Source organism: Batrachochytrium dendrobatidis, assembly GCF_000203795.2.
Source record: "Batrachochytrium dendrobatidis JAM81 unplaced genomic scaffold BATDEscaffold_4, whole genome shotgun sequence".
Lineage (NCBI taxonomy): Eukaryota > Fungi > Chytridiomycota > Chytridiomycetes > Rhizophydiales > Batrachochytrium > Batrachochytrium dendrobatidis.
This window is the reverse complement of record NW_006281102.1, coordinates 84,483-99,337: the sequence shown is the minus strand read 5'-3', so window position 1 is coordinate 99,337 and position 14,855 is coordinate 84,483. Positions and strand designations below refer to the sequence as shown.

The following is a 14,855-nucleotide window of genomic DNA, read 5'->3' as shown; positions in this document are numbered from 1 at the left end:
AAACAAATCATTGAATCAGGTGATTTGCACATGACTTCACGTGGTTTGATAAGGATTGAATTTGCCAGTCGCATTGCAAGTTATACTTGTTCAAATGTCGGGTCGTCAAGGTGGAAAGCTCAAGGTAACTATTGCAGAATTGTTCGAGTCTATGCATTCAACTGACATGATGATGATACATGTATAGCCTCTTAAGCAGTCGAAAAAGGCACCATCTGGTGAAGCAGACGAGGTGATTGTATTTGTAATACTTGTTTGATGATGACATGTAATTGAATCAGAATACTGTATATGATCAGGATGATCTTGCATTCAAGCAGAAGCAGAGAGAAGAGCAAATCAAGCTGAAAGAAATGCAAAAAAAAGCATCTGAAAAAGGACCTCTTGGTAAGAGTGTTTATTATCATGTGTATTGAACAAGACTAACACAGAATGTGAATGGAATTAGTTGGCGGCGGTATCAAGGTAAGAATGTGTTGTAGATCATGACAGTGTGACATTAAACTAACACTGAATTAATAATAGAAATCCACAAAGGTGAAGACTTGAACAGAATTGAATGAAAGCGAGAGCGAATGCTAACCAACAAAAATGTAGAAATAATAAAAACCATTCTGGCGATAGTTTCAACTTTACGCTTGTTTCAGATTAAGAAACTTTCAACATGGCTCAATATACTTATGACGAGACTGGTGCTCTATTCAGTGTATTCATACTGACTTTGCTTGCCATTCTCCTCTTGCCTACCACTTATTACACTTTGGCTTCAAAATCACAGGGTAATTCTTGATCCGTTTTACTCTCAGGCTGCTCTTGCAGTGTCTGCGAATGTCATGACTCTCGAGCCATTCATCAGAATCATCCTCACTAACGTCTGGTCTTTTCATTCTAGACCCCATTTTTATCACTTCTGATAACGATTTCCCTCATTGTGATGCCAAACGACAGTATCTTTCTACTGTCAAGAGGTCTTCCAAGAGTGGGCTATCTGTTCGGTTTGTTCTTGCTGCAAATGTTGGCCTCTAAACTGTCTTTTTGGCTTCCCATTTCTTTACTAAATCCTGTCCAACTTTAGCATTGTCTTGATCTTGCTCGGATGGGTCTCTTTTGCCCTGATTGCCTACCACGCCGCTACTGTCAAGTTCGATGAGCCTGTTTTGTGGGACCCTTACCAAATTCTTGGTGTTGATTCTGTAAGCTCTTATCTGGGCACCATTCTAAAACTATATTCATCTAAACTCGTCTACTGTGCAGTCTGTCTTGTTTTGAACCAGTTTTTGAATACCATTGCATGTGTAAAAATTGGCATTTCCAATTCTTTTAAACATTCGCTATATGATGCTTACAAATCTCGAAATCAGATATTGAGCTCGACTATTGTCAATCCAACTCATATCTGTTGTATCCTAATATACATTCGCGTTCTAATTGAGAAAACAAAGATTGCAGTCTCGAAAATGCAACTATCCATGCCAACTACCCAGTGATTGGCTTGGATCAAAATAGAGTTGGAAATTAGAGATCTGCGATGTACTAGAACATAGATGTAAACATTTGTTTAGTCTCGAGTGTTTCATTTCACTTGAATACGACTGCACAGAGATTTGTCATACTTTATTCATTATCAAATCTTGAATCATACACTAACTTTTGTCATGTATATCAGTTTACTTCCGAAAAAGCAATCAAAAAGGCCTTCAAGAAACTATCACTTAGATTGTACGAAATTGTGATTCATTCGACTTTTATAGCCATCTATTTGCTGATTTGATTTGACGTTTTATTTAATAGCCATCCTGACAAGGTTGTCGAGGATGAAAAGGCAGAGGCCGAAAAAAAGTTTGTTGAAATCTCAAAGGCTTACAAAGTGTAAGTTTGATTTTTTTAAAACAATTAGCATTGAAACTATGCCATGTCGCCAGTACTATTTCTGACAGATTGTCTGTTTAAATCTGCCATAGTTTGACCGATTCTGAGGCTCGTATGATTTTTGACGAAACTGGTCATCCCGATGGAAAGCAAGGTATAGTTGTATTGCTTGGCCTTGTCGATTGCATCAAAATTCGCTTTTGATTCTAATCATTCAACTCTAAACCATATGTCTTTATTCAAGCCTTCCAGCTTGGTCTCGCACTTCCCAAGTGGCTCGTTGAAGAAGGAAACTCTGCAGTGGTAGGATTTTATTGGCATCTATTGACTGTGTATTTGGATAAATCTACTTGCACTAATTTGTAATTCATCGTATTGTCAAACTCGCATTTTTGTCATTTGTCTAGGTTTTACTGTTTTACACCCTTATTTTTGGTATTGGCATGCCAGTTATGGTTGCTCGCTGGTGGAGTAAAGCAAAACACATGACCAAGAACAAGATTGAGAATGAAACCATGGCATTGTTTTACAGGGATATCAAGGAAAGCATGAGCTTTAAAAGTCTAGTTGACGTGCTCTCTAAATCCACAGAGTTTATAAGTCTAACTGTAGATGGCACTGCTGCAGAATATGAAAAACTTTCTGGGCAGATACAAACTGCTATGGAAGAAACTACTGTTCACCGATTTGACCATTTGAAAAAGGTATCATTTTTAAACCTGTTCCTATACAGCAACCGCCGTGTTTGTATTCATGTATAACCCTGCTCATTTTGAATACTGCACTGTTTCAATGTTTAGGTCACTAGCAAAGATTTTACAGCAGTTGCTAGCTACCGCGCTTCACTTCTTATCTATGCCCATCTGGTTCGAGTCTTTCCCGAGGATCCTGTACTTTTGGAAGGTACCGTTGATGTTTTGATTGGCCATGTGCACCACTAGCTCTAGTCTATAGATAGTCTTACATTTACTACTGTATTTGATCTAGTTCAACGTCGCGTTATTGAACGCTGCTCTATTTTGACAAATGGAATGCTTCAAATTGTTACTGCTCGACACTGGTTGTCCACTACTACTGCCATCATTGAGCTGTCCCAGGTATAAAAGGATTGACTATATAGATCTTGTGCATCCAACTAACCAAGTGTATTTATATAATCTAGTTGATTGTTCAAGCATTGTATCAACACCAATCTGCTTTAATGCAAATCCCCTATTGCGACAAAAATATCCTCAAGACTTTCCAAACTAAAAATGTATAGTCTGACACTCTGATTGATATTCATCTCAGACTGCATTACTCACTTGTCATGTTTTTGAATTGTAGCGCAACATTGACACTGTTGAAAAGTTTGTTTTATTGAAAAAGGATGAGCAGAGGTATTCATTATGCTTATTTGGCTGATATAATAGAATATGATATTGATATCTATTTTTGTATTTAGAGAACTACTCAAGGACCTGTCAACTACTGAATCAAATACTTTTATTGCTGTTGCCGATCGTATCCCTGCTGTCAAGATTGTCAAAGCAAACTATAGTGGCAAGTATCTACTTTATTTGATACTCATATAGCCATGCAATCTATTGAATATATTCCGTGCTGACAATTCAATTTTTGCTACTCCCATCATGGTTTTTGATACTCTACAAACAGTTTTGGGTGAGCCTGCTATCATCCCTGGTGCGATTGTTACGCTGAGCGTCAAGCTGCGATCCGTGTATGGTGGTGTAGAAGCCATGGTTGGAAGTGATGGCAAGCCTCGTGATTCTGAATTCACCGATCCTGATGTCGAGGCCGCCAAGGCCAAGAAATGGTGGAAAGAGTCCAAGGAAATTGTTCATGAACCACACGCACCTTACTTTTTTGCTGTAAGTGTTTGATTCATATGCGATTGATCTTTTGGCTGTTTTGACTTGTCTTTGACTGTTTTGTCTGGCCTGTATTATGCTTGAAAAATTGCCACATATCTAGGTCAAGAAACCTACATGGTGGGTCATTCATGCCAATTCCAAGGACAATCGCGTGATTTGCTTTGGAAAGGTCGTCGGTCTTGATGATGACAAGACGGTAATATTTGATTAATATCTATCTAGATGTCTTTGCTTTCATCACAATCTCATTGTCTTTGAACTGTCTGTAGGTTCGTCTACAATTTCAAGCACCACCACAAGCAGGAACATGGACATTCCAAGTGATTGTCAAATCCGATACCTATGTTGGAATCGACCAGAAAATTGATATAAAGCTGATTGTACTTCCAGAGTCGGCTGCACCAATCGAGTCTGACGACAATATTTCTGAACCCGAGGAGGAATCTCTTGCAGGCCAAATGCAGGCCTCAAAGGCACAACTGAAAAAACGCCCCAAAACCAAAGCAGCTCATCTCCGTGAAGAGTTTGACGATTCTTCCGATTCAGACGATGAAAGCTGGTCAGATGGTGATCGCCAAGATGATGAAGGCAGAGATTGGGAGTCTGATCATTCCGACTTTGTCGAATAAACCAATATGTGAGACTAGTTTAAAATGTTTATACCTTTTGATTTTTAGTTTTATTAAAAAGGTGCTTCAAAACAGCAGTTTTCTTGGTTGTTTGATATGTATGTCTAGCCTATACGCGTTGGTATATAATCACATTCATATCAAAGTTGATGGTTTAAAATCAATTTCAATTGGCTGAGCATTCATGTCAAATGGATCACTTTGGTATTCATTTATGGTGATTGTGTTTTGGGATATACAATGATTACATATTCGGTTGGTTGATACTACACATTGACTGTATTGCTTGTTCAATATACAACAACCATCATATGACACACAATCATACTATAGTGTTGAATCTACACATTGTGCACTCTTAGTAATCATACATTATACGATCACCAAGTTTGAACCCATATTCATGTATTGTGTTTGACTGTCAATGGTGTCAATACAACTCTGTACACTCATTTGTTGTATTTATCACCATCCAACCCAATCTCACCATTTCAATCAATCTTGGTCAATGTTGATGGTTTACACGCTAATTCATTATCCAATCTTGTCTGACATTATTATTGGCTTTAATCACGTTTGGTTTGTACAACTGCCATGAGTTGTACTACCATTATCATTGTGTATCTGAACACCAAATATTCCAATACATCAATAATACCACAGTGTAAACAGTAATACAGTTGATCAGTATTGTGGCAAGACTTTTCATTCAAGTTTGTATTTGGAAATACTCGATGGTTTAATCACCACACATTGTTTGTAATGCGATTGTCATTGATCTCATCTCATTCCAGTCCAGTCCATCTGATTTATGATGATGTTTAGTAATCCATTACCATGTGTTGTAGTAAACTAACTTGTTTATTGAACCAAATCTACAACGATCACATTCAGAATATTAATTTACAGTATTTCCGAATGCATGTTTGATAACAATCCAATTTTGTTACAAAAAACTGATCAAAACAATACTAAAATGGAACAACTCGTTTGTGTGTTTTACAACAATCCAAACATGAACAATTGTTGGAAATTGTTGAACATTCGCATGAATGAAATTGTCAAATCAAAATTCAACTTTACTAATTTTATCAAACATGAAGTTGGATGATATCATGAAAGAGTTTATCAAACGCCTGGAAGGTTTGAAACTGTTAACAACGGATGATCAACTATACAAGGCTGATGAAATATGGGTCAGACTTCTTGTATTGATAATGGAGTTGGACAAACAGAATCACAGTAAGTTTAATAGCCATTGTATTATTGATGAGTTCAAACCATTTCTGACTTTGTGTTGGTTTGAAATGGCAGGCTATACAGATGTAGCGCCTCGCTTACAGAGTATTGGACTGGAAGATATCGCAGCTGAGCATTTGGAGTATAATCGACCCAGTTTACAGGTATTCATATATTGTAACAATAATGGATTGTTCATGACTAAACTAATCAACATGTGTTGTGTAGATCGAAGTAATGGAGTTTACTACAGTGTTTTTGAGTATGATGTACAGTAATAATGAGTTCAAAGTATCACATCGACTAAACAACCAACTTGCACAACTCATGCAATCATCAAACCGTCAAGTCAAAATGATGGCAAGTCATGATTGATATTGATCAAATGATTGCCATTCAACTCATCTGGTGTCAATATGCATATAGGCGATAAACGCATATACACAGTTATACAAATATAAACGCTGAAGTCAAGAGGATCAATTTGACATCAAGCTTATGGCTGAGATTATTGTTCACGAGTCCAATCAAGAAGTGCTCAGATTGGCAATTGACCTGTTTTCGAAAGTTTGCAGTGAGATTGACGATGAAAATGTATGTTTACAATGATACAATATTGGATCAGTTTGGACAGTGCCATGTCATGTTGATTTGGTTGTATACTTGACATTGAACAATATCATTAGTTTGGCATCGTGTTGTCAAGACTTGTTTCACGACTGGAATCATCCAATGGTTCAGTTGCTGCTGGTTTTATCAGAAATCTTGAAGCCATGTATCGGAATATTCATCGTGATAACCCAGTGAAAGCAGCTGAATGTGGCATCATTCCAGCAATAGTCAATACGCTCAGGTATGTGGTGTTATGCATGAATGTGTGTCCAGTCATCACAATTGGTAAATTTGACATGGTTGGATTGATATGACATGACATGAATACAGGAGTGTCGATCAAGCAGTGATTTATGAAAGTATTGATGCTATTCAGAGTTTATGCGATATTAGAAATTGTGAAGTGATTTCAGCCGAGTTTATAAGGCTGAGTTTGATTCAAATGCTTAGCGACTTGTATATCAGATACAGCGACAACTCTGGGCTAAAAACACGCATAATCAAGATGGCAGGATCAGTTGCATCTGGTATACGCGACTTTCCTGTATCACTTGTACGATCGTTGATTTTTGAGCAATTGACGATATCAGTGTGTGATCTCAGTATGAATGACTCTTTGCGTCTGTTTGATCATATCAACGACATGATTGAGAAATCTACAAACAAGGCCGAGATGATCAAGGTGTTTCGAGAATATGGAATTGTAAAGCAGCTCAGCACTATTTATTCACGCAGAGATATGGATTTTTATGATTATGGCAATCCTGTCCCTGGTATTGTAAAACTACCCGAAACAATTGTTGATCTTGCCGACAATCATCCCGACAGTTCAATACGTACCGAGTTGGATCAAGGCGGGATGTTTGAAAGTCTAATGGTTATTGTACAATCGGATGATACTGAATACACAAACAAGAGGGTTGCTGACCAGATCATTGGAACGTGTTTTCAGCATCTGGTTTACACTGCTAGTTCGAGCATTCAGCCATACAACGACAATGCCGAAATTGATATGAAATCTGGAATTGCCGGATATGTACATGGAGATGCACGCACACTTGTCGAGATGCAGTATATCCAGTATCTGCAATGTATACTTTGCAAACCCATGTGGTGGATCGATATCACAAACCAGCATATTGTGGAGCAATGGAGGGCTGACTCACTCGATTGGAATATATTGCCATCAACATTTAATCTTGCATTGGAACAACTCGGGGTTTTTGTCAAACAGCTTGTTTGTAATGGCAGTGATGGATTGGGCACAATTGTCCCAGGACCTGTTGAACAGACGTATATACTGGACAATGGCATACCTGACAATGTATATACGCGATTGATGACAAATGTATCGGATATTGAACATGGATCAAATCACAACACTGGTCAAATGGCGCACAATCTGATTGATGCATCAATGTACAGTGTTGTATATGGACAAACGATGATTGCACCACTGGATATACGACTCAAATACACCACAATGGTACCATGCGATATATTGTTATCGACTCGACTTGTTTCAGATACGCCCATCATTGAAGGTGATTCCGAGTTTATATCATGCAAGTTCCAATGTCTTCCGAGTGAATTCCGTGTCGAACAGGATGGCAGTGTGACCATCAACTCATACATCAACAATCTGAATCCGATATGGCATCGAGACATGTACAAATGCATTGCCAAAATATTCAAATGTTTTGTCCCAATGTTTGAAAGTCTGTTCAGAACGATGGATCCAATGTTCAAGTATATTGATATTTGCAATGGCACAGATGGATATGAATCACCAAACCAATCAGATCGTGGTGGTATGGAATCAGACACTCAAGTCATTCGTCCCGTGTATGTACCAACACTTCCGGAACATTTTGAATCCAATTATGAATCAGCAAAGCCAGTGTCACTGCGTGGTCGTAATCTGCAAGTCATTGTCAAACTCACCAACATTCAACTGACACCATCCAAACCTAAATACGACAAGGGAAACTGGCACATTGAAGGTCCAATTAACGAATCGATTGCTGCAATTGGACTGTATTACTACGACGTGGAAAATATCACCACACCCAAACTCGATTACCGCGTGGCTGTTGATCGTTTTGAATATCAAATAGCATCTGATATGTATTGGGAAGATGTGTATGGCATGGATCGAGAATCACTGCGAAATCAGTATATAGGATCGCTTGAAGTACCAAATGGTCGGTGTGTAGTTTATCCCAATCGATACCAACACAAAGAACAATCATTTGAACTTGCAGATCCAACTCAACCAGGACACTGCAAGATTCTGACATTTTTTGTAGTGAATCCGTCTCGTCGGATTGTTTCGACTGCACATGTGGCTCCACAACAACCACAATGGTACAACTCGAGTCTTGACAAGGCACACGTACCGCCTGAACTGTGGAATGATATCACGCAGTATATTCAAGGTGTTCAATCACCAGCTGAAGCCAAACACTATCGAGATGAATTGACAAGTGACCGAACTCAAATCACAGCGGTATACAACGAATACATATATGAGCGGGTGTATAATCTTTGATGATTGATTGTGAGGTTGTGATTTTACAACAATGAGTTGTAATGCCAGTCAGATCTATGCAATTAAATGGATCGAATCAATCTTGACAGTGATTGTTGATTATATTGACTGATTGTGTACAATTGATTGATACAAGTGATATGGATGCATCATTCGGTGTTGTTGAATCAAATCATTGCTTGATTCTGTCAATGTGATCAAATGGATTACTACAAAACTGTACATGCTCAAGTTGAATCAAGTATTGAATCGAGTATTGGATTGATATTTACACACAACCACAATTGTAACCACAATTGCAATCAGCACAGTCTGAATATTAGACATTTGAACATCACATATCGAGTTGTGGATAAATGCGAGTTGGCATATTGGACTGTTTTTGTAGTTTATTAATGATTTGATTCACGACTGTTTGAATTCAAGGCTCAATATGGATTACAACTGGATTGTCGTTGTTTCCATTTGTGATGACAAATCTGTCAATGTGTTGATTGATTGCTAGTCCATTGACCAAATAATAATCAATTCCACCAGCAATAGTGTCCGTCACATTCGAGTTGTTGGGAAATACTTTTGATAGTTTTGGTTAGATTGAACAGTCTGGTTTAGTCAAGTAAGCCAATATCTCCATAAACATGTGCTGTAAAGTTGTTTCATTTGGAAAACCGCATGACGAAACAGATTCTAATACATTGGTCGATATTGATGAGACAACATTGCGTATGAGTTTTTGAAGAGACAAATGTTGTGATGGAAAGCAGTTTGTGAATGTCCATTTGAATAGTATTTTTTGACCAACAGCAAAGTAAAAGCAAGTTCAAGGTCAAACGACTCCATCAATATTCCAGCCTTTTGAGTGATGAATAAGATTCCATATTTTGCTGGTTTTCCAAGTTGTCCAATCGATGATTTTTGTCAGGCATTTCTTGAGTAATAGTTTAAAACCATTTCCAACAGATCTGAATGTTCGCTTCCAAAACAACGAGTCATATCCAACATGTAATTGTTTGATAGACAGTATTGTAGTAGATCTGCTCGAGTGGGTTCAATGCTGTTTAGACATTGTGTTTTTAGATCATCAATCGACACACACAGCGCACCAACAAGACCATCACATTCCGTTACAAGAACATGTTTCAAGGTCTCATTGTTCATGTTGTTTGGCAACCCAATAACGAGTAAATCCAGAAATTCATGGAATTCATGGAATTCATGGAATTCACAGAGTTTGGCTGGAATAAGTAGAAAGTCACTTTTCAAGACCTGAAAGACTACCGAGTTCAACAGGACTTGAAATTCCTCCAACAAAAATATGGTTTGATGCAATGATAAATTGCATGCTTAATGACAACCAACTCAGCGATGCTTTGATTAAAAGTCTCCATAAACTTGTGTCTTGTAATTACTGTTGAGCATCATCAAGAAACAACAGTTTTACCCTTTCCAATTCTATCCGTTGTTGTTTGGAACAATCAATGCATTTCCAACAAAAGTGTCGTGCAATGTTGTCCAAGAAACAAATCCAAATGACATTTGTTTGAGACTATGTTGATACATATTAATGAATATAGGTTTTGCAGAATCAGATGAACAAGTCAATATGACAAACCGATACTCAAACCAAGTATGTGAGTTTGTCAAGTTGAACAGGTCTTTTGAGATGATTTGTAGAAACATTGATACTATTGATCTGGATAATTTTCTTGAAATAATTGTATGAACCAGTGATTGTTGGGTTTGAGCCAACATCATTCTTGGATTTGATGATGAGTGGACTGGATCCAACAGTCCCATTTGTTCCAAGTGCAGCAAGCGAGTCCCATGCGTTGTAGTTGATCTTGACTTGATCCATCACAGAGTGGATATTCAGTTAGTGCATCGACCAAAAGTGATCCTGTTTTGTAATCTGCGACCAAGCCAACAGGTTCTATTGCTGAACAACAGCCTGTTGTTGACTTGGTCGCAACCACCATCATTGAGACAACTAAAAGGCTTGTTGGTATTCCAGTCGACCATCAACTCCTTACTTTCCACTTTGTTGTTGATGGAGTGGAAATAACTTGCAATTCATGGTATTGTCTTGCTGTTCTTGGACTAGATCAAACCACTGGAACTGATCCACTCATCAAATACAACACATTATGCCTGGTCAAACTCTGTATCATCAACACTAGACACTGTAATGGACATGAACTCACTTTACAAACCACTCTTGTGAACCTTGTCCAGTCAATACACTTGTATGATGAACACAACTGTTGTGTGTCCAACATTCAATCAAAACCATTCATCTGGATCAAACCATCATGAACATCGACATCAAAGACATTGACACAATCCCTAATGTTTTGTATTCAAAAGTCTATTCTGGCAACATACAAATCGGAATAGAAATTCCAGTCGACAGACTGTCAACTACACAATATTGTCATGATTGGTGTCAGTGGATGTGAACAACAACCTGCCATGGTTTGTGTCGATATTGTGTATTTGACTGTTTTATCGACCTGATTTCAGTGCAATGATTGACAAGTTGGCACAGTTGGCACCTGCCAAAAAGACGGACAAGAATCAAGCAGTCTTTGAATACCACTCTAAAAGACTGATCCAGTGTTTGATTTCTGCTCGTATATTTGTTCTGAAAACACTCCATGAAACAAATCCCGATCTCAAGCCTTTTACATGACTATGCATTCAAACAAGTATACAAACTGGTGTACTCTTTTGTAAAATATTCAAACATCTATCTAAGCTTCTTTGGTCTGCGTTTGGTAACGTCTATCAACAGTTGAAATCATGATTCCTAAAAGACGGTCGTGTTATATTTGACGAATCGCAGCATATGCTAAATCTTTTAAAGTCGGACTATCGTTCAACAACAATCCATCAACATTGCTGGACAATTTGATTTTCCTCTGTCGTTGTTTTCGTTTTTGACCAGAACTATTATCCAAGATGGCTTCAACAATATATGGTGCGGAACACAAATGCGAATCTGCATTATGGACTTGACATACTCTGCTGCTGGACTCAAACCAGATAATATATTGATATTCACCGACTTCAACTACTTGAAATCATCTGATATTTTCAAACTACTATCGATGTGTCAAAGAATATTGATATTCAAGAAATCTCACAGTCTCTTCAAGGCCGTCCAAGACTTTTTGTTTCATTTTTACACAAATTGATTGATTCGACTGATATCAATGATTGTTATTGCGGCTATATACAGGAAATGACGTCAAAATCTGGCATGTATTTGCCTCATTCATCATTTTACTGTTTCTGGGAGGATCGAATTGACTGGAGTATCAAACCCATTAAAAATACCGACTATTGTGTTGCTGAAACTAGATTGGTATTGGAGATACTTGTCCATCCACTTATTGATCCAAATCTCAGATCTGATTGTTTCCCTTGTGTATTTTGTTAAACAGTCATACACACTACTTGTTTGAACGTATTAGTTTGCAGCAACCATTGCAACTATTACAACTGCTACCCATATTATTGTTATCAAGTTTCGAGATCAACTCGTTTTACATTTCCATTTCCATCTTCATTTCCTGACACCCTACAACACCAATAATGAATTCACTGTGGTCCCGTCTCAACATCCTATCGGCTGATTATCCAAAACAGTCTTGCCGTAGTGTGCAAAACACTATTCCCCAACCAACCAATACTTGTGAAAATGCACCACACCTTGCCGAAGCAAGCATGAATCCAGAAAGGTATGCAGTACAGTATTTGTATTATAGTTGTGCATCTGAATATTGTATTTTGGCTACACAACACATTGCTAACATGACTGTTTACTTGCATGTGTATTATTTACGATTTGATGATTGCATTTACGGTATTTTGGGATGGACTCGAAACGTTGCCGAATTTAATTTTGTTGATTCGACTCCGACTACGCGACTTTGATGGTAATGATTTTGACTGTTTTTGATGCTATCTAATGTCATTGAACGTCATTCGATGTGTATCAATTGTGATTTGTGTTGGTTGGTATGATGTGCTGGTTGATTATTATTTGGGATTGAATTGGTTGATGCCTAATTTGATTTATGGGACAATGGGTTGAATGCTACTTTAAACTTTTACTGTTGTTTGTGCATAATTTTGTAATGTTGTGATTGACTAGTTCAAATCAGGAAAACATATATACTGATATGTATACAGTCAGCCCAATCAATGATTCAAGAATCCCTGCTTCACCAAGTAAGTGTGTGATTTTTGTATCAATTTCTTACGAGTTTTGGATGTACATGCATGTACATGCATGTATTGTGGATTGTTTAGGCTGTAGTGTGTTGATGGTAACTATACTGATTATATTGACTGATGGATTGATTGTTTTAAAATATTTACATTATAGTCTCGTCCCTGATTGAGGCAGCTAGGATACTGCAGTCTGGAAAGCAATGCGACTCTACAGTATCAACCATATATACTGCAGAGTCCATTGCACCAGATTCAGCAGTGACTGGCCATTCATCAGGATCCGTTGAGCATTATACCGATGCTCAAGCATCTATGCTGTCATACAGCTATGCTAAACGGGTTTTGGCGTGTGACAAACCGCCTTTTGAAACTCGGTATAAAGTAAGTTGGTTGTATTAGTATAAATCTTGGGTTTAGCCTTGAAATTACACAAGCTGTGCTGGATTGATACAACTGTATAGTTATGATTGACTAATGTTTTATTTATTGGTATGTGTCAACTATTTATATTTGACAGGCTGACCAGATGCAGTACACAAGCAGTAAGCTTCCCGGTGAGGTTGATAGATTGAGAATGTGACAGCCCATGTCATCACTGAGTGATTCTATCAGTCTCTGTGAGTATGTGCGCGAGTTACAAGTTTCTGGTTCAACAATCATTGATAACAAAACATCCACTACAGTCAAAAATAAGACCCAATCACGGTACTCAACCAGATCCTGTTCAGTGTTTGCAGTCTCTGCAGTGGTGACTGGACCAAACTCATGATTGCTGAAAACATGGCAAGATCACCGTATCAATCAACCAGTACCGTTTCCTCGACCACCCAATGCATCCGTGACAAATGTGAGGTGTTCTCGATTGATTTAGACAGTGCATCTGCGTCTGATGCAACTCGACTGGTATATGTAGTTGGATCTGTGTGCATGCGATTGATCAACAGCGATTTGTCAGTGTACACGCAGACCAACAATTTGCGTGGTATCAGTCCAATCCAAACTACTGGCAGGGCAATTCGAGGTAATATGAACTCGATTGGAAACGTTGACTTTTTCACATTGATGGACGAAATGCGACAAACAGTCAAATACCTCACCATGCAAGTTGTATCCTTGAAAACTGATCTGATCGCTGTGACTAGCGCATTTGGTCAGTTGCAGAGTCAAACCAATGACATTGTTGTCATGATGACCAAACACGACAGTGTCATTCGATCATTACTGGAACAGATCTTGGTCAAACTGGACTCTGGTTGCTCACCAACACATGCAGTTGTTATACCAGTTGCGGTATTCGAAACCATTTCCACGACTGTGAATACCACCGCAACAGTGACTGTGTTTTGTCCACAAAGTCAATCCAAGTTGTTTATATGCGACAACAGCACGTTGCACACACACGCAGACTGTCGATACGGAATGTCAAGCAACAATCGACTTATTCCGTAATCGTGCAATTGTTGACATAAATGCCATTGCGGTCAATGCTGTATCGACTGGTGTCGAACCTTGAATGAATGCTGCAACTCGCATTTGTTTATTGCGTTTTGCATCGAATGCAATGTGCACACAATAAACTTTGTGGTGTTTTGGTCACATTCCGTATCAATCTGCAACGGATTACCAACATCCATACAATCAGCAGCACGATCAGATTATTAGTAGATCAATCTATTGCTGTCAAACTTGTAGTCATGACCCAACTCGGTACAAATCAGGTCAAGTTTGATCCAGAAACTCCAACAAAAACCATCAACCCGACCATTGAACTGGCTGCTCGTTGACGGTTTGCTGGTTATGTGGGTTTATTGTTGATGGGTAAGCGTGTAAACTGTCGTACACGCA

At 38.3% G+C, this 14,855-nt stretch overlaps 5 protein-coding genes across 5 annotated transcripts; 4 read left to right on the top strand and 1 right to left on the bottom strand.

The window, feature by feature from the left end:
* Positions 1 to 94: 94 nt before the first annotated feature.
* Positions 95 to 4,393, top strand: BATDEDRAFT_87338 (uncharacterized protein; the record flags this gene model as incomplete). Its single annotated transcript, XM_006678130.1, has 18 exons — positions 95 to 124; positions 188 to 232; positions 300 to 387; positions 654 to 779; positions 893 to 995; positions 1,076 to 1,193; positions 1,667 to 1,719; positions 1,792 to 1,869; positions 1,962 to 2,023; positions 2,114 to 2,172; positions 2,277 to 2,573; positions 2,670 to 2,772; positions 2,857 to 2,966; positions 3,196 to 3,248; positions 3,314 to 3,411; positions 3,526 to 3,740; positions 3,844 to 3,939; positions 4,013 to 4,393. 18 exons carry the CDS (start codon positions 95 to 97, stop codon positions 4,370 to 4,372), a joined length of 2,094 nt encoding a protein of 697 aa, XP_006678193.1. The 3' UTR covers positions 4,373 to 4,393.
* Positions 4,394 to 5,469: 1,076 nt separating this feature from the next.
* BATDEDRAFT_23793 (uncharacterized protein) lies at positions 5,470 to 5,986 on the top strand (the record flags this gene model as incomplete). Its single annotated transcript, XM_006677774.1, has 3 exons — positions 5,470 to 5,614; positions 5,687 to 5,775; positions 5,840 to 5,986. 3 exons carry the CDS (start codon positions 5,470 to 5,472, stop codon positions 5,984 to 5,986), a joined length of 381 nt encoding a protein of 126 aa, XP_006677837.1.
* Positions 5,987 to 8,271: 2,285 nt separating this feature from the next.
* Positions 8,272 to 8,859, top strand: BATDEDRAFT_36779 (uncharacterized protein). The gene has a single exon (XM_006677981.1). It carries the CDS (start codon positions 8,349 to 8,351, stop codon positions 8,772 to 8,774), a length of 426 nt encoding a protein of 141 aa, XP_006678044.1. The 5' UTR covers positions 8,272 to 8,348; the 3' UTR covers positions 8,775 to 8,859.
* A 1,638-nt stretch (positions 8,860 to 10,497) lies between these two features.
* Positions 10,498 to 11,318, bottom strand: BATDEDRAFT_31547 (uncharacterized protein). Its single transcript, XM_006677905.1, has one exon. It carries the CDS (start codon positions 11,048 to 11,050, stop codon positions 10,877 to 10,879), a length of 174 nt encoding a protein of 57 aa, XP_006677968.1. The 5' UTR covers positions 11,051 to 11,318; the 3' UTR covers positions 10,498 to 10,876.
* A 1,050-nt stretch (positions 11,319 to 12,368) lies between these two features.
* BATDEDRAFT_23791 (uncharacterized protein) lies at positions 12,369 to 14,459 on the top strand (the record flags this gene model as incomplete). The annotated part of the gene is made up of 5 exons (XM_006677773.1): positions 12,369 to 12,514; positions 12,931 to 13,007; positions 13,165 to 13,391; positions 13,528 to 13,552; positions 13,705 to 14,459. 5 exons carry the CDS (start codon positions 12,369 to 12,371, stop codon positions 14,457 to 14,459), a joined length of 1,230 nt encoding a protein of 409 aa, XP_006677836.1.
* Positions 14,460 to 14,855: the final 396 nt, after the last annotated feature.